The sequence below is a fragment of the Ailuropoda melanoleuca genome, chromosome 4 (genome assembly GCF_002007445.2).
Source record: "Ailuropoda melanoleuca isolate Jingjing chromosome 4, ASM200744v2, whole genome shotgun sequence".
NCBI classification, from domain to species: domain Eukaryota; kingdom Metazoa; phylum Chordata; class Mammalia; order Carnivora; family Ursidae; genus Ailuropoda; species Ailuropoda melanoleuca.
Genome location: NC_048221.1, coordinates 70355464 through 70371452, shown reverse-complemented (window position 1 = coordinate 70371452; position 15989 = coordinate 70355464). Strand labels below are relative to the sequence as shown.

The following is a 15989-nucleotide window of genomic DNA, read 5'->3' as shown; positions in this document are numbered from 1 at the left end:
CCCCGGTGAGGTATACACTGTCTCGTGGAAACATCTCTTTCCCTCAGAACTCTTGTTTCAGTGTGTAACTTATTTTGTGTGATTACTTGATTAATATCTGCCTTGTCCTCTGGGATACAAGCTCCCTAACTATAAGGACCACTTCTGTTTTTGTTCATCGTAGTTTTTCTAGCACTTAACTTGCTGCCTGGCAGATTTTAGGGGTGTTCAAAAAATAATGAATGCGTTTAAGAGTGCATAAATGAATGAATGCCTAGACAAATTTTATCAGTAGTTGTTTCATACTTTAAAAAGCCTGGGGCTCCTGGGTGGCTCAGCCATTAAGCGTCTGCCTTCGGCTCAGGTCATGATCCCACAGTCCTGGGATTGAGCCCCACATCGGGCTCCCTGCTCGGTGGGAAGCCTGCTTCTCCCTCTCACACTCCCCTTACTTGTGTTCCCTCTCTCGCTGTCTCTCTCTGACAAACAAATAAAATAAAATCTTAAAAAAAAAAAAAAAAAGAGGAAGCCTGGTACAGCAACATAGAGAACGTGGGTTAGGAATGAAGTTTCAGGGCTAGAAACAATTAGGAGAACATCCATTCATTCTCACCACTACCTCTACCAGCCTTGTTGCATCCGTAACCGTATACCTTATCTTTCCTTCTGTGACAACAGGGGACTGTCTAGATTCTTATCTAAAGCCAACCCCTTCACTTTCTGCTGGATCCTATTCCCTCTTACCTCCTCAATGACTCATTCTCTTTCTCATGCATTATCAAATTTTCACTCCCTACTGCAGCCCTATCCAACAGAATTTCTATGATGGTGGAAATGTTCTCTGTCCACATTGTTCAATATGGTAGCTACTAACCACATGTGGCTATTGAGTACTTGAAATGTGGTTAATCACTGAGGAACTAAATTTGTAAAAGTTTAAATTAACTTAAATAGTTATGTACAGATGATTTCCATCAGCATCAAACATGCTATTATTTCTTCCATCCTAAGAAATAATTAACCTCCCTCGACCCCACCCCCCTTCTAGATACCACCCCTTTCTCTGCTCCCTCCTTCACAGTTACATTCCTCAAAATGTTTGTCTATACTCCCTGTAACCACTTTCCCTTCCTTCATGTATTCTTAAACTTAACTTTGGTCTAACTTTTGACTCAACAGGTCACCATAATGTTGCTCAGCATCACCAGGGACCTCTGTGTTGCCAAATCCTATGGTCAATGTTGAGTGCTCATTTTACCAGAACAAACAGCAGCATTTTCCATGGTTCATAACACCCTTCTTGAAAGACTTGCCTCTCCGTTACTTGGGATCTCACCTATCTCTCTCTCAGCTCTCCTCTTACCTCTCTGGCTATTCTTTCTTAGCTTCCTGTGCTGGATTCTCATCTTTGCATCCTCTAAATACTGAAATGTCACAAGCCTCAGTCCTTAAACCTCATCTCTCTTCTATATTTTCTTCCTTGGTGCTTTCATCCATTTCCATGGCTTCAAATATTAGGTATAGGTTGCAGACGCCCACATGTATCTCTTGCTCTGAACTCCAGACTTACACATCTTAGAGCAAAACCCCCTACTGAAACCTGATATTTGGATGTCTAACAGGCACCTCAAGCTTCATATTCCGTAAGATCACTTTTGATTCACCTTTTAAATCTGCTCTTCCCTCAATAGTTTCCATTTTAATCAGTGCCACCTCTATCTTTCTAATTGCTCAGGCCCCAGGATATTTGGAAATATCCTTGCGTCATATGCCACAACCAATCTATCAGCAATTCCCTCTTTGTCCTACTATTTAAATAAAGTGAGAAACTGACCCTTTCCCATTATCCTACCTGTACCCCACTAATTCAAGCCACTACCACAGCTAGCCTAGATTATTGCAAGAGCATCCTGACTGGTCTCCCTTCTTTTATTTACCTTTATTCCCTTAAAATCACCTCTCCAAACAGCAGCCACTGATTCTTCAAAACGTAAATAGATTCATACCACAGCAAAACACCAAGCTTTCCAATGGTTTCCCATCTCTTTCTAAATAAAAATCAAAGTCCTTAGAGCAGCCTACAATAATCTGCATAATCTGGCCCCCAGTTACCTCAGACCTCCCTGGCCCTCCTTCCCCTCCCTGATTTACTCTTTCCTCTAAACCACATGGTCCTCCTTGCTGTTCTTTGAAGGGGCTGAACATGCCACCTTCAATCTCTTTATCCTGATTTATTTTACGTGACAGTTTTTAATCTGTCTTCCCAAACTAAACTTTGGAGCCCTTGATCAGAGTCCAGACTCCGCCTGCTTTGTTCTCTGCTGGACTCCCATCTCAAACAGTGCCTGACACTGAATAGGTGTTCAATAAATCAGTGTTGAGTGAGTGAATTAATAAATTATACTACTAATGCCTAGTTCTATAACCCAGCATAAATCATTTAACTTTTTCTGGATCTCCTTTTCCTCATCTCTCAAAGGAAAGAGAAACTAGATAATCTCAAAATTCTCATTTACTCAGTAAATGTTTAATGCAACCTACTGTGTGCCTGGCACTGGGCAGGTGTTCAGCTACAGGAAAAGGTCAGTCCCTGCTGTCAAGGAGCTGGATATTGAGTGGATAAACAGCCACACTGGGAATTACCATGGAGGGCTTCCACAGAATACTTCTGAGTGTTTACCTGGCAATGGGTAGGATACAGCGAGGTGAAGAGGGAGTGGAAGCCGGTTTCCGGCTTCCCACGTGGACACAGGGAACCCTTCCAGACTATATAAACCTTGTGAACGCAAGGGCCACCGGTTTTTCCCCAGATTTGGCTCCGGACTCATTTCTAACGTTATCTTACCTCCGATGCTGGTGCATTTACTGAACGAAGAAGCGGGGTGGGAGCTGGGGAAGATAATGAATTCAGTTCCAGCTTTAAAACTATACGACCTTGGTTAGCATCCACCTATGTCATAAAGCGAGGCACTGCTTAAGGACTTAGGCTTGGACCTACGTAAGCCTACGTATTCTTCTACACTGTCCTCAAGCCCCAGGAACACAAATCACATCCTATTTAACCTTGGAGGTCCCTGGCACAGTGCAAAGGTCCTCAACGTTTTCAGTCCCACACTTCTCAGAGCTCTCCTATCAGGACGTCCCCAACGGCGCGGCAACTTTGGCGCTGAGCGGATCCCGCTAAATGCCTGCGACAACATCCGCGCACGCCCGCGACCTGTCGCACACGCTGGGACCCTCATAGTCGGCTCTTCTCGAGACTTCCCGGGTGTCCTTGCTAGTTGGCCCCCCGCAAGCCCTTGCGCTAACCTGGGAGGAGTCGACCTCTTCTGACTCTACCAACTGAAAAGTGCGGGGGGGGAGGCACTGAGCATGCTGAGAGGAAGGATAGAAAACGAAAAGAGAAGCTACCCCAAATAATCAGTTACGTCACATTATCATTAACACATCGCACGGGGCTCATATGTCCTCAGAGAAATCGGTTTGTCTATCTTCCAAGCTAAAACAACGCGTGGCTCCCCCTACGTCTAGCGCGCCCGGCCTTTGGTCTCTCCCGCGCCGGGCGACCCCGCGGTCACGTGCTCCCCCTGTCCTTCTCGCCCAGCGTGCATCCTGCCGTAGGGACGGTCGAGCCATGGCGGCCTTACTGAGACCAGCCCGTTGGCTCCTTCGAGCCGGGGCGGCCCCGCGCCTCCCGCTCTCCCTGCGCCTCTTCGCAGGCGGCCTGAGCCGGCCGCACGCTGCCCCTTGTCTGCCCGCCGCCCGCGCCGGGCCTGTCGCCGGGTGAGTGCCCACGCTCTATCCTTTGCCGGTCTGCAGCGCGGGCGTCCCCCGGTGTCGTGATGCTGGCGGGGGCCGGGCCCCCCCGTCTCCCTCCGTGCCCTTTTCGCCGCCGTGGGGCCAAACGTCTCGGGGTCTCGGACCCCGCTCCCTAGCAGAAGTTTTTGGGTGGTAGGGTCAGTCGACTTCAGAAGGTCATGGCTGTGTGCTAGGTTTGCTTCCGGCGTGGATTCTGCTCTCGCCTGGGACTGGGTTTTCCTGTCCTCGGGCTACCGGCGATTTGTTAAGCTTGGGGCGGGGGAGCTTGCAGGCTGCTGCTGGGATCAGGTGTTACTCTTCTCCATAGGATTGACCGGCTTGAGTGCTGTCCCACGTGCAAGCATTATCGGTGATCAGTAACCAACTAGAACTTAGATTTTGAGAGGTTTATGTTTTGGGGGTGGGAGGGATACGTTGGGAATTTGGGGTGAGCTAGGGTTAGGTTAGAGAGGGACGTTTAGTTATGATCAGCTTGGGCTTTTGCCTGTATTTTCTGGAGTGGAGTTTTCCTCGATAATTACAAGTGTGCTCTATGAGTTGGAAATTGTCACAGTAGGGCTCTGTAAGTATCAGTGAGTGAGTAAGTGAAAACCTACAAGGCGCTTCGTGGGGATATAAGAATGCCAAGGGATCAGTGGTGTCAAATGTGTGAATAAATGCTTTCATGGATTGAGGTTTACCAGGAAATAGGTCTGGCATAGACTTGGAGAGGGGATAAGGAAGTTTGATGAAAAAGTATTGGGGTAGTATTCTGACCATCTGAGAAGGGGAGATGGGCACTGAGGTTTTAGAATTGGAGAAAAACTGATTTTGAAATACTGTTTATAAATAAAGGTACTTTGGGAGACAGTTTAGGACTAAGAGCTAAGGATTTGCCTTTGGACAAGTTACTTAACATTTCTAGGCCTCAGTTTCCCTAGTTAGATGGAGTGGTAATAGCGTTGGTAGTACTGCATGAGATTATCTATAAAAAGCACTTAGCATAAGGCCTGGTACTTAGTAAGTGCTTTATTAGTTATAATAATAGTAATAACCATGATTACATGGATCTTTGTGGAGCAGCCTGGAAACCTACTCTCTGCATAAAATTATATGGAGGAAACATTTTATGACTTCTTAACAACTCAGTTATAGATCTTTGGAATGTAGCCTACTTGTAGCTTACGGCCTGCCTGGATTTTGTTATTAGGCCTGAACAGTTAACCTTCAGGAGCCATGCCTCTGCTTTCTCAGCTTTCAAAGACTTTTATTTGGAGAAAGTTGTGCCAGTTACTCTTTTTTTTTCCCGTCCTTAACTATCCCTCTTGGCCAGAGGAGGGTCGATGGTATCTTTCATCTTCACTGTTGAATTTGAGGAAAACAGTAGAACAGATTCTAATAGAAAGGATATTGGTCGGGGTGTTCATCAGACCTGGATTCCATTTATTTGGTACATAATCTTACCTAAGCTCTTTGATCCTCAATTTCATGATTTGTAGAGTTAACAGGGTCTTTCCCTCTTTGCGAGGCGGATTTCTTGTCATTCAGGATTCCACTTAAACGCTCTTTCTTCGGAGAAGCCTTACCTTGGCTCTCAATGTAAACACTACCCTATTTTAGTTTTATCATGCTATGTCTGACTTGTCCAATATTAATCTTTTTGTTTGTTTTCTTAGTAGAAAAAGTGAATTGCATAAGAGCAGAACTTTGTCTTGCTCACCACTGTGTGCTCAGCTCATAACAAGCAACGAGAGGAGTATTCCCTCTTTCTCTTCCACTCTTAACAGTCCTTTTATACAGTCTCCTGTCCCACAGCCTGCAAGCATGCCCAGATCTTTCCCACCTGAAAAAGAGACCCTTTCCTAGAACTCTGGACTTGTCTATAGATGCTTACCAGTTTCCCTTCCCCGACCCTATTCCTTTGTCCTTTATTTCCTCACTTCATATTCACGCTTCCACCCACTGCAGTCACACTACTGGCAAAAGCCATTGTTGTTTTATTTATTAATTTTTATTATATATATATATATTTTTAAAGATTTTATTTATTTATTCGACAGAGATAGAGACAGCCAGCGAGAGAGGGAACACAAGCAGGGGGAGTGGGAGAGGAAGAAGCAGGCTCATAGCAGAGGAGCCTGATGTGGGGCTCGATCCCGGAACGCCGGGATCACGCCCTGAGCCGAAGGCAGACGCTTAACCGCTGTGCCACCCAGGCGCCCCTATTATATATTTTTATTTTACTGTATTTATTTATTTAAGTACGTTTCACACCAGGTGTGGTGCCTAGCACAGGACTTGAACTCGCAACTGTGAGATCAAGACCTGAACAGAGATCAAGAGTCAGTCACTTAACCGACCGAGCCACCCAGGTGCCCCTATTTTATATTTTTTAATTATAAATCTCCTGTTCCTTGAGGAGCAATTGCAAATACGCAGGGCATTGTAATAAATTAAAAATCACCCTTAGGTGCCTTGCTGGCTCAGTCAGTGGAGTGTGAGGCTCTTGATCTTGGGGTTGTGAGTTTGAGCCCCACGTTGGGTGCAGAGAGTCTTTAAAAATAAAATCTTAAATAGATAAATAAATAAAACAAAAAAGTTATCCTTAATTCTATCACCTACAGAGAGCCATTGAGATGTATGTGTCCTTTGTGTGTGGATATTTGTATGTATTTGTCTATCTATAATCATGTATGTGTAGATGAAAGTTTATTTCATTTACTTTTCCCAGGGGACCTCTTAATTACCAAATCCACTTTTAAGGCCGTGAGCTCTGGCATGTTATTCTGTCTCCCATTTCTCCCTTCCTGAGACCTTTGCTTGGCATTGATGACACCAGTCTTTCACGATGCTCTTCTCTTTAGGATTTTTCTCATGTGCTTTGTTACTTCCTTTTTCTTCTGTTCATTTATTAAATGTTGATGTGTTGGGGGGAGTTTGTCTTTAGTCCTTATGTTTCATCCACTGTGGGCGAGTTCATTCATATTCAAGGCATCAGCCTCTTCCTGCCTATCTGATAATGGCTTTATTTCTCTTCCCGGATAGAGACCATTTACTAGACACCTCCACTGGTTGAACTACAGGTGCTTCAAACCCATCACACCTCAAGTGGGACTCATCTTTCCTCTCATATCTGTTCCTTGTGTGTTCCCTGTTTTAGTGAATGCTGCCATTTCTGTCTGCTTCCTAGAGAGTTCTCATTCGTATTTCATTGCCACCTCCCTGACCCAAATCACCCCCTATGTATTGATTATACAAATATTCGGTTCTGCTAGATTTACTCCATCTAGAATGAATCCCTCTTCTTCAACCCTCATGTTATTCCCTACTCTCTTTGAAACTGTCATACCTTCATGTCATTTTCCTACTTAGAATTAGATACTGTGATGGCTTCCATTTGTTCCAGGATAGGGTGCTTCATGATCTGGAGATGCCTGTGTAGCCTCACTTCTTATGAGTTCCTTTCCATGGCATCCTGTATTCTAGCTGTACCAAACTACTACTTCTGAGGCCTTTACGGCAGGGCTTTTTAATGAGCATGAGAATTCCTTGGGGATGTTAAAAATGTAGATTCTGGGGGTGCCTGGGTGACGCAGTTGTTAAGCGTCTGCCTTCAGCTCAGGGTGTGATCCCGGCATTCTGGGGTCGAGCCCCGCATCGGGCTCCTCCACTGGGAGCCTGCTTCTTCCTCTCCCACTCCTCCTGCTTGTGTTCCCTCTCTCGCTGGCTGTCTCTGTCAAATAAATAAATAAAATCTTAAAAAAAAATGTAGATTCTGATTTTGTAGGTCTAGACTGGGAAACAGATTCCGCATTTCTAACAAGCCCCAGATGGTAAAGGTACCCCAAGGCTCTGAGGGGCCATGTTGCACATCTCTTTGCCTTTGAATGTGGTGTTTACTCTTGGGATGTGTCGCCCCTTCCTCCTACTCAGGTGTTCCTTTTCTCTGTTAAATCTTTTTTTTTTTTAAAGATTTTATTTATTTATTTGACAGAGATAGAGACAGCCAGCGAGAGAGGGAACACAAGCAGGGGGAGTGGGAGAGGAAGAAGCAGGCTCATAGCAGAGGAGCCTGATGTGGGGCTCGATCCCATAACGCCGGGATCACGCCCTGAGCCGAAGGCAGACGCTTAACCGCTGTGCCACCCAGGCGCCCCTTCTCTGTTAAATCTTGATTGCCTCTCCCATTTGACCACTCCTCTTCTGTGCTCTCTCTCAGATCCTGAATCACTAAGCATCCATTAGCATGATTACATGTGTACCAAATAGCACTCCAAACCTGGCTGTACGTTCCTTGAAGGCAGTGATTTTTGTCTTTTTCTTTTTGCTTCCCCTGGTATCTGACTTTGTGGCACGTAGTAGGTGTCAAATATTTTTTGAGTAAATCAGCGAAAATCTTAGACATCGAGGAAGGAATATTGTGAGATGCAAAGACATTTGAAGGGATATTTAATCCAGCCTACAGTGCAGTGAACCTCCACAAATTCACCCCAATCTTGATTTCCAGGAATGTCCTGTGAAAGACAGATGAGAATTATTGAGTGAAATTTTAGAATTTATTAATTTATTTTCAAAATTGAAGCACCAGAAAGTATATACTTCTGTATTCTTTAGTCTTGCTCCTCATTTCCCATTTCAGTACTTTTTTCTTTTTTTTTTAAACAAATTTTTCTTAAAAACCAGCTCTTTCTTTATCCTCTGTGGGGAGTTTGAAGGGCAAACACTGTTGCTTTCCCCCGGACTCCTTTTTTCCTCACACTTTGGATCAGAAGGTGCTTATATTTTCTTGTGAGAGTTTTTAGACTTCTGTGCTTCAGAAGAAAGATAAGCTTTGAATTAAATCTGTTTGGAAGTGGATCTAGGTTGGTGATTGGCTTATGGGTGAAGAGCATATATTGCCCTATGACAGAATGATGTGACTTCTAAGGTTGGAAGGAAAGAAAACTTTCCCTTGTTTATTTCTTAATAAGAGAAAGATCTCAGCAAATATTGAGTCTGTCTGGGTCCTTTGGAGGTACGATTCAGCCTCTAGTTTCTTTGTGTATAAATTCATCAATTACAGAGGGTTATAAAAGGCAGATGTACAACTCCTATATGCGGTCCATAAAAGAGAAATGTAATACTGTGGTTTCTCAGAGAAAAGAGCAGTCACGTTTGTTTGTGGTAGGGGCTCGCTTGAGTTTAAGAGGACATATGGTAATGAGTAGTCAGAGTGTTCCAGGGGAGGAGAAGAGCATGGACTTGGAGACCATACTTTCCTCCTGTGTGGCTACACGGGGTTGGGTGTAGTGGAAGTTGATACTGCAAAGGCCGGTTGATTCCTTCTAGCTATTAAGGTTGATACGAAGTTGGTCATTGAATGGTTGGAAGCATTGGAGGGTTTTAAGAGGTACAAGTCTTGACAAAATTTACACAGAATGTAGGAGAGATAGAGGCTGGGAATGAAAAGCCCAGTAAGAACAACATTGATACCACAGATAAGGGCTAATAGGACCTCAGGTGGTGTAGAACTGGAAAAAAAAAAAAACCCAAAAAAACAAAAAACAACCCAAGAAACTCCACTTCCTTTTCTTCTTGAGAGGGAGTGAACAGGAGATTGGTCAGGATGTTGGCAGAATAGGTTTGGAGATGGGGATAAATAGTAGTACCTTCAGATTAGATCTTTACCATTTTCAGGTTGCTTGTATGAATACATCACACACGTATTTCATCTTCTGTGGGTTGATATTACAAATTAGGAAACAAGCTTAGAAGAGTAAAGTAATTTATCTGGGATCTCCAGTTAGGGATTTGACTATAGCTACTGATGCCCGGTTTTGAAGTGTTTTGAATATATTGTGCTTTAGGTGTTGAAGGGATTACTTATGGACATAAAGACATTTTTTAAAAGGTGATTTGATACATTATAAATTTAGGAATTAAAGACTATCACAAGTAAGCACCCAAGATCTGAGAATGTAAACTCTGGAAGGGATCTTTAGAGTAAATCTTGTTCATCCCACTCTCGCTTTATAGATTCTAAAGAGTATCCTGTTCAGTATCGCATCATAGGTCTCAACCTGGGTAACTGTTCATCACTTCCTGTTGTAGATGAGACAAAGGAGACATACCTTTGGACTGGAGGAGCCTGAGGTGGAGGGGAGGTCTGGATAGGTGGAAAAGAGTTGGTGTTTCAAGCCAGGAGACTTTGAAGTGTAGAAGAGTTGCAAGTGGCTTTTTTAGTGTAAAATTTTGTGGCTTACCATAAAGCATAAAATTGTGTTTAGGGGACAGCTTAACCGGACAAGACTTTTCGGAGAATTGAGGGCTTGTGAAATAGTTGAGTGAGAAAGTTCATTGAGACAGCTTTACAAAAGATTTTTTGAAGGATCACTCAGCAGACATTTATTGAGTGCCTTCTGTAATAAGAGCTATTTACTGAACACTGTTTGTTAGGAATCTTACATATTTTTCTCTTATGTGATCTTTACAAGGTAGGTATTTTTCTTCAGATGAAGGAGCTAAGGCTTATTAGAAAGACCAAATACTTTTACCAGAGTCACGTAGTTGTTATATAAGCAGAGCTTAGATTTGAGTAGCTCTTCAAAAATAAGTCTTGTGCTTCCTGCGAATACATTTTTAAAAGAAGAAGATGCTCCAGGAAATGTGCAGTTGATATTTATTATGCTTACTTTGCCAGGTCCTCTATGTACACTTTCTCAGTGTTGCTCAAACTTTGGGCATTTGTGTACTACCTTCAGATATTTTTGTCCAGTCTGAGTACTACTGAAACATTTATATTTAACATTTTTTGACATTGGTTTTAGGTTTAAACTGGTGTTGTTAATAACAGTTTTATCTTAAACAAAAATATTAGTAAAATAAAGAGCTTGATGCAATAGTTATTTTTAAATATTAATTAAAAAGATAAAACTACTGAGATGAAAAATTTTTGTTTAAATACTACCTAAAACCATCTTGCCTAGCAGAAGGGTGATATTTTTGGAAACACTGCAGTATCTCAGTTAATCTTTGTGAGGTAAATACTGTTAACGCCCAGATTTTACAGGCTTAGAGTTGCAGTAACTCGGCCAGGTCACACGTCTTATAAATGGCACAGCCTGAAGTCAGGCTGGTCTGTAGGACTCAGGCTAATGCTCTTAAAGCTCAGAGCTCTGTGTTTCTACCATGCCATGGAGCCTTCTGTTTTAGCCTCTAAGATTGCGCTTGTCAAGTGTTCATGAAAATGATACATAATAGGGTAGGACGTATACAGAGGATTAAGTAAGCCTCTCTAGGTCACTTTTACATGAAATTTTCTTCACTATATATAAAGATTTTTTTTTTAAATTTATTTGACAGTGATAGAGACAGCCAGTGAGAGAGGGAACACAAGCAGGGGGAGTGGGAGAGGAAGAAGCAGGCTCCCAGCAGAGGAGCTTGACGTGGGGCTCGATTCCAGAACTCCAGAATCACGCCCTGAGCCGAAGGCAGATGCTTAACGACTGAGCCACCCAGGCGCCCCTCTTCACTATATATAAAGAAGTGACAATTAACAAATTGTGTGGGTGAGACTTCTTGCTTGGAATTTGCAGTTAAATCGGCTGGGGGCCTTGGTGATTAGGAGTTTCTTTCCCATCTCCACCACCCACTCTGATATAAGCTTCCACCACCCACTCTGATATAAGCTTCCGTCAGCCTTTTACTCGGACTGCTGCAGTAGTTTTCTAAATGGTATCTCTGTCTTAATTCTTGCTGCCCTCTGATTTATTCTTCACGCCCCAGCTAGACTAATCTTTCCAAAACAGAGATAGATCATGCCACAACCTCTGCTTATAAACCGTCAATATGAGTTCTTTTTTTTTTCTTTTTTGAAGATTTTATTTATTTATTTGACAGAGAGACGTAGCGAGAGAGGGAACACAAGCAAGGGGATTGCAGGAGGGAGAAGCAGGCTTCCCACTGAGCAGGGAGCCCGATGTGGGGCTCGATCCCAGGACCCTGAGATCATGACCCGAGCTGAAGGCAGACACTTAATGACTGAGCCACCCAGGCGCCCTTCAATAGAGTTCTGATACAGTTCTGTACCTGGATTAAATCTGTATCGAAAAGAAAATCTAGACTCTTTAATGTCACAATCCTTCATGATCTAGCCCACTCACTAGCCCAGTCTTCCTCTCCAACCTCATCCCGTCTGTGTTGCTCACTTGCTTGGCCTGCTGACTGCTCTGGCTTGCTTGGAATACTCCTTCTCTGTTGTCTATGGCTGTTTCTTTTCATCCTCAGCTAAAAAAAATTAGTGGAGGCTTTCCCATTCTCTAGTCTCACCCTCCCAGTCCAGCTTTAACTAAGACCTAACCCTAACCCTGGGTGGCTCAGTTGGTTAAGTGTCTGACTTTTTTTTTTTTTTTAATTCTGTTTATTTATTTGACAGCCAGCGAGAGAGGGAACACAAGCAGAGGGAGTGGAAGAGAAAGAAAGAAGCAGGCTCCCAGCAGAGCAGGGAGCCCGACGTGGGGCTTGATCCCAGGACCCTGGGATCACGCCCTGAGCCAAAGGCAGATGCTCAACAACTGAGCCACTCAGCCCCAAGTGTCTAACTCTTGATTTTGGCTCAGGTCATGGTCCCAGGATCTTGAGATCCAGCCCCAAGACATGCTCTGTAGGGAGTCTGCTTGAGATTCTTTCCCTCTCCCTCCGACTCCACCCCCCCACATGCACTTGTATTTCTCTCTCTGTGTCTCTCTCTCTCTCAAATAAATCTTTAAGTAAGTAAGTAAATAAATAAATAAATAAATGGCATTATTGGGGCACCTGCCTGGCTCAGTCAGTAGAGCATACAGTTCTTGATCTCAGGGTTGTGAGTTAAAGTCCCACATTGGGCATGGCTCATACTTTAAATAAATAAAAGGAGACATTATCTTTTTGAATTTTTAACATGTTAAAACTTAAGTGGAATCAGTATGCGTATATAACGTTTTAGAAATAATTACATACCGTGACCAAGTGGGGTTTATTCCAGGCATGCAAAGCTGACTCAGCATTTGAAAATCAATCCATGTAATCAGACATATCAACAGGCTAAAGAAAACTCAAGTGGAATAGTTAAAATGAGAGATGGGTGCGAACATGAGATAAGTTTGAGATCCCCATTGCCTACAGAATAGTACAGCAAAATGAGCTGGGAGAGGAGCTTTATGGATATTAGTCTTGTATTTTATGGACATGTCATAAAATCCAGATGGCTTACTTACCACCCATTGGAGGCTTTCCATTCTCTAGTCTCACCTTCCCAGTCCAGGTTTAATTTTTATCACTTCTATTGTGAACCCCCTATTGCAGCCAGGTTAGTTTCCTTGATGCCCTTCTGCCATATTGAGCTCATTTCAGGAGGAGATTACCCAAGTACAGATCCGGGACCTGTCATCCTGTCATTAACTAGCTTTTACTGTGACTTTGGGCAAGTTGCTTCAGTTTGCTTATCAATAAAATGAGGATTATGGTAATAAATTTTTGTTATGGGCGTGCATCATTAAATCCATAATAAACATCAATTACTGGTTATACCTATTCTATCACATATCTGTATCCTCTTTTTTTTTAAATTCTGGGAGCTCCAAAGTGTTAGATCCTAGAATGTCTCATAACAGCAACGAAGATAACATGGAAGGGAGAGATTGAGAACATGTGATTAGTTTGGTGTACATTTGAAGTTAAAAAAGAATGAGTAATACTTCAATAAAAAAGTTTATTTGAAAAAATAAACACCAAGAATACCCAAAACATACAAAGAACTCTTACAACTCAACAATAAGAAAACTTAAAAAAAAAAAAAAAGAATAAGGAAGATGTAATGGTCCAGTTGAAAAATGAACAGAAGATCTGGACAGTTCACCAAGAAAGACATAAATGAGGCAAATAAGCATATGAAAAGGTGTTTAACATCATATATCATTAGGGAATTGCAAATTAAAACAACAATTAGATACCACTACGTACCTGTCGGAATGGCTGACATCCAAAATACCTGCGGCACCGAATGCTGGTGAGGGCGTGGGGCATTAGGGAGCTCTCGTAGTCATTGCTGGTGGGAGCGTAGAGTGGTACAGCCATTTTGGAAGACAGTTTGGTGGACTCTTACAAAGCTAAATAAACATAAGCTTACCATATGATACAGCAGTCCACTCCTAGATGTTTACCTAAATGAATCGAAAATTTACGTCCACGCAAAAGTCTGCATGCAGATTTCTTTAGACGCTTTATTCGTATTTGCCCATATTGGAAGCAGCCAGGATGTCTGTCTTTCCTTCAGTAGGTGAATGGATAAACAAATGATGGTAAACCAGTAAAATGGAGTGTTATTCAGCACTAAAAAGAAATGCATTATCAAGTCACAAAAGGACATGGAGGAACCTTAAATGTATTTTGCCAGGTGGAAGAAGCCAGTCTGGAAAGTCTTCATACTGTGTGAGTCCAACTGTAAGACATTTTGGAAAAGACAAAACTATAGAGAAGGAGTAACGTGGTTGCCAGGGGTTAGAGGGATGAATGGGTGGAGCACAGGGCATTTTTAGGGCAGTGAAACTATTCTGTGACTACTGTAATGCTTGTCAAAACATTTGTCAAAACCCATAGGTATGTACATACACAGAGTGAACCCTATTGTGAACTACCGGCTGTAATGTATCATGATCGGTTCATCATTTGTGACACATGTACCACAGTAATGCAAGATATACATAGGGGTAACTGGGTAAAGGGGGACGAGGATATACAGGAACTCTGTAATCACTGCACAGTTTTTCTGTAAACCTTAAAAATGACTTGAAAAAGTAAAATACTAGAAAAAAGTACAGGCTTAAGAGGGGAGTCCCATGGAAGCCTGCTTATAATAATCTGGACCGTGTGCCTTTTTGAAATATGGACATTCAAATATAAAATCACTATTTTTTTTGTACTGACGAGTCAAAATAATAACCACCACCATTAAAAACAACAACAGCAGCAACAACAACCACCACCAACACTGAGAAAAACAATGCCAGATTTTACTGGAGAAAGTTAAAGGGTAATCGGAGTATCAGTGGTGAGTGCAAGTCTCAGGAGGGAACCTAAGATGTCTAACTCAGAAATGCAAAGGAGCCATTTTTGATACACTGATGAAATGATGATAGTTTTCCCTTATGTGGTTACATCAGTTTTGGTCATCAGAATTTGGAGGCAATGCCTTCTGGCTCGTGCAGGTGTGATGGGTAGGTGCCTAGGCTACATGGACTCCCCTTCAGCCCTGGACTTCTTATCTTTCATTCACAACGTACTTACTGTTCCAGGTATGAAGTTCTTATTTCCTACTGGGTATGTTTGTGTGGAATTTAAAAATAAATTTTGGGCCAAATAATAAATGTAGAAAGCACTGCCATGTAGGGAAGCACTGGAGACTGATTTCTGAAGAGTGAGGAATCCATTGGTTAAATATGTAACCCTTCCCTCACCGTGGTTTATTCTATGGTGGATTCATAGTTCATCTTATCTAATTAAAGTTGAGTATAGTTGTGTGAAGGAGACTTGGCCTCATTAAAGATTTATTAGTGAGAAAAGTTAGCTTTAAAATGTTCAGAATAATGTTCTGGTTTTAATACCTCTCTTCTGAGTTTTGTATTTGTTAGATTTACATTTTAAAACTGCATTTTAGCAAAGGTTTTATTTTTGTGCTTTTTCACAGCTTTCAAGATTTGGGTTGTGTAAAAAAAATCTTGGCAAATACACTTCACTACAATTTTGAAATTTCATTTTCTTTTTTAAACATTTTTTATTTTTAAGTAATCTCTACACCCAACATGGGGCTTGAACTCACAACCCCGAGATCAAGAGTTCTATGGACCACTGAGTGAGCCAGCCAGGAGCCCCTACAGTTTTGAAATTTCTGTATTAATCAGTTTTTGTTGTTGAACAGTATTACTTATTGCACACTTACCTGAACTTCATATGTACTGGATGATTTAAAATAATGTTATTGTGTTTGCATAGTTTAGTAACAGCTGATCCAGTAGACAGGTGTATGGGCAGAGAAAACCTTTGAAAGTAAAGGATAAATATGTAGGAGTGGTACATATTTCTGTGGTTTATAGGTAGTTAACATTTAATTAATTCGGCTTATTTAACAAACTAATCAGTTAGCCATCTATGATGTGCTGACCATTGTCTTAATTATTAATTAGTATCCTAATTTTTTC

At 42.2% G+C, this 15989-nt stretch overlaps 2 protein-coding genes across 9 annotated transcripts in view; one reads left to right on the top strand and one right to left on the bottom strand.

The window, feature by feature from the left end:
• Positions 1 to 3422, bottom strand: part of LOC109491102 — an 88246-nt gene extending 84824 nt beyond the window's left edge. For 6 of the 8 annotated variants that reach the window (XR_004624861.1, XR_004624860.1, XR_004624857.1 and 3 more), the window contains exon 1: positions 2825 to 3290. The gene's annotated coding sequence lies outside the window, so the exon portion shown is untranslated. Of the gene's footprint in view, positions 1 to 2824 lie in introns of all 8 variants that reach the window. The other 2 variants (XR_004624859.1, XM_034659069.1) reach the window with 2 other exon arrangements.
• Positions 3423 to 3562: 140 nt separating this feature from the next.
• Positions 3563 to 15989, top strand: part of LRPPRC (leucine rich pentatricopeptide repeat containing) — a 110962-nt gene continuing 98535 nt past the window's right edge. Inside the window, exon 1 of the mRNA XM_002912436.4 lies at positions 3563 to 3762. Within this exon, the coding sequence (XP_002912482.2) occupies positions 3614 to 3762 (149 nt within the window). The 5' untranslated portion in view covers positions 3563 to 3613. The remainder of the gene's footprint in view (positions 3763 to 15989) is intronic.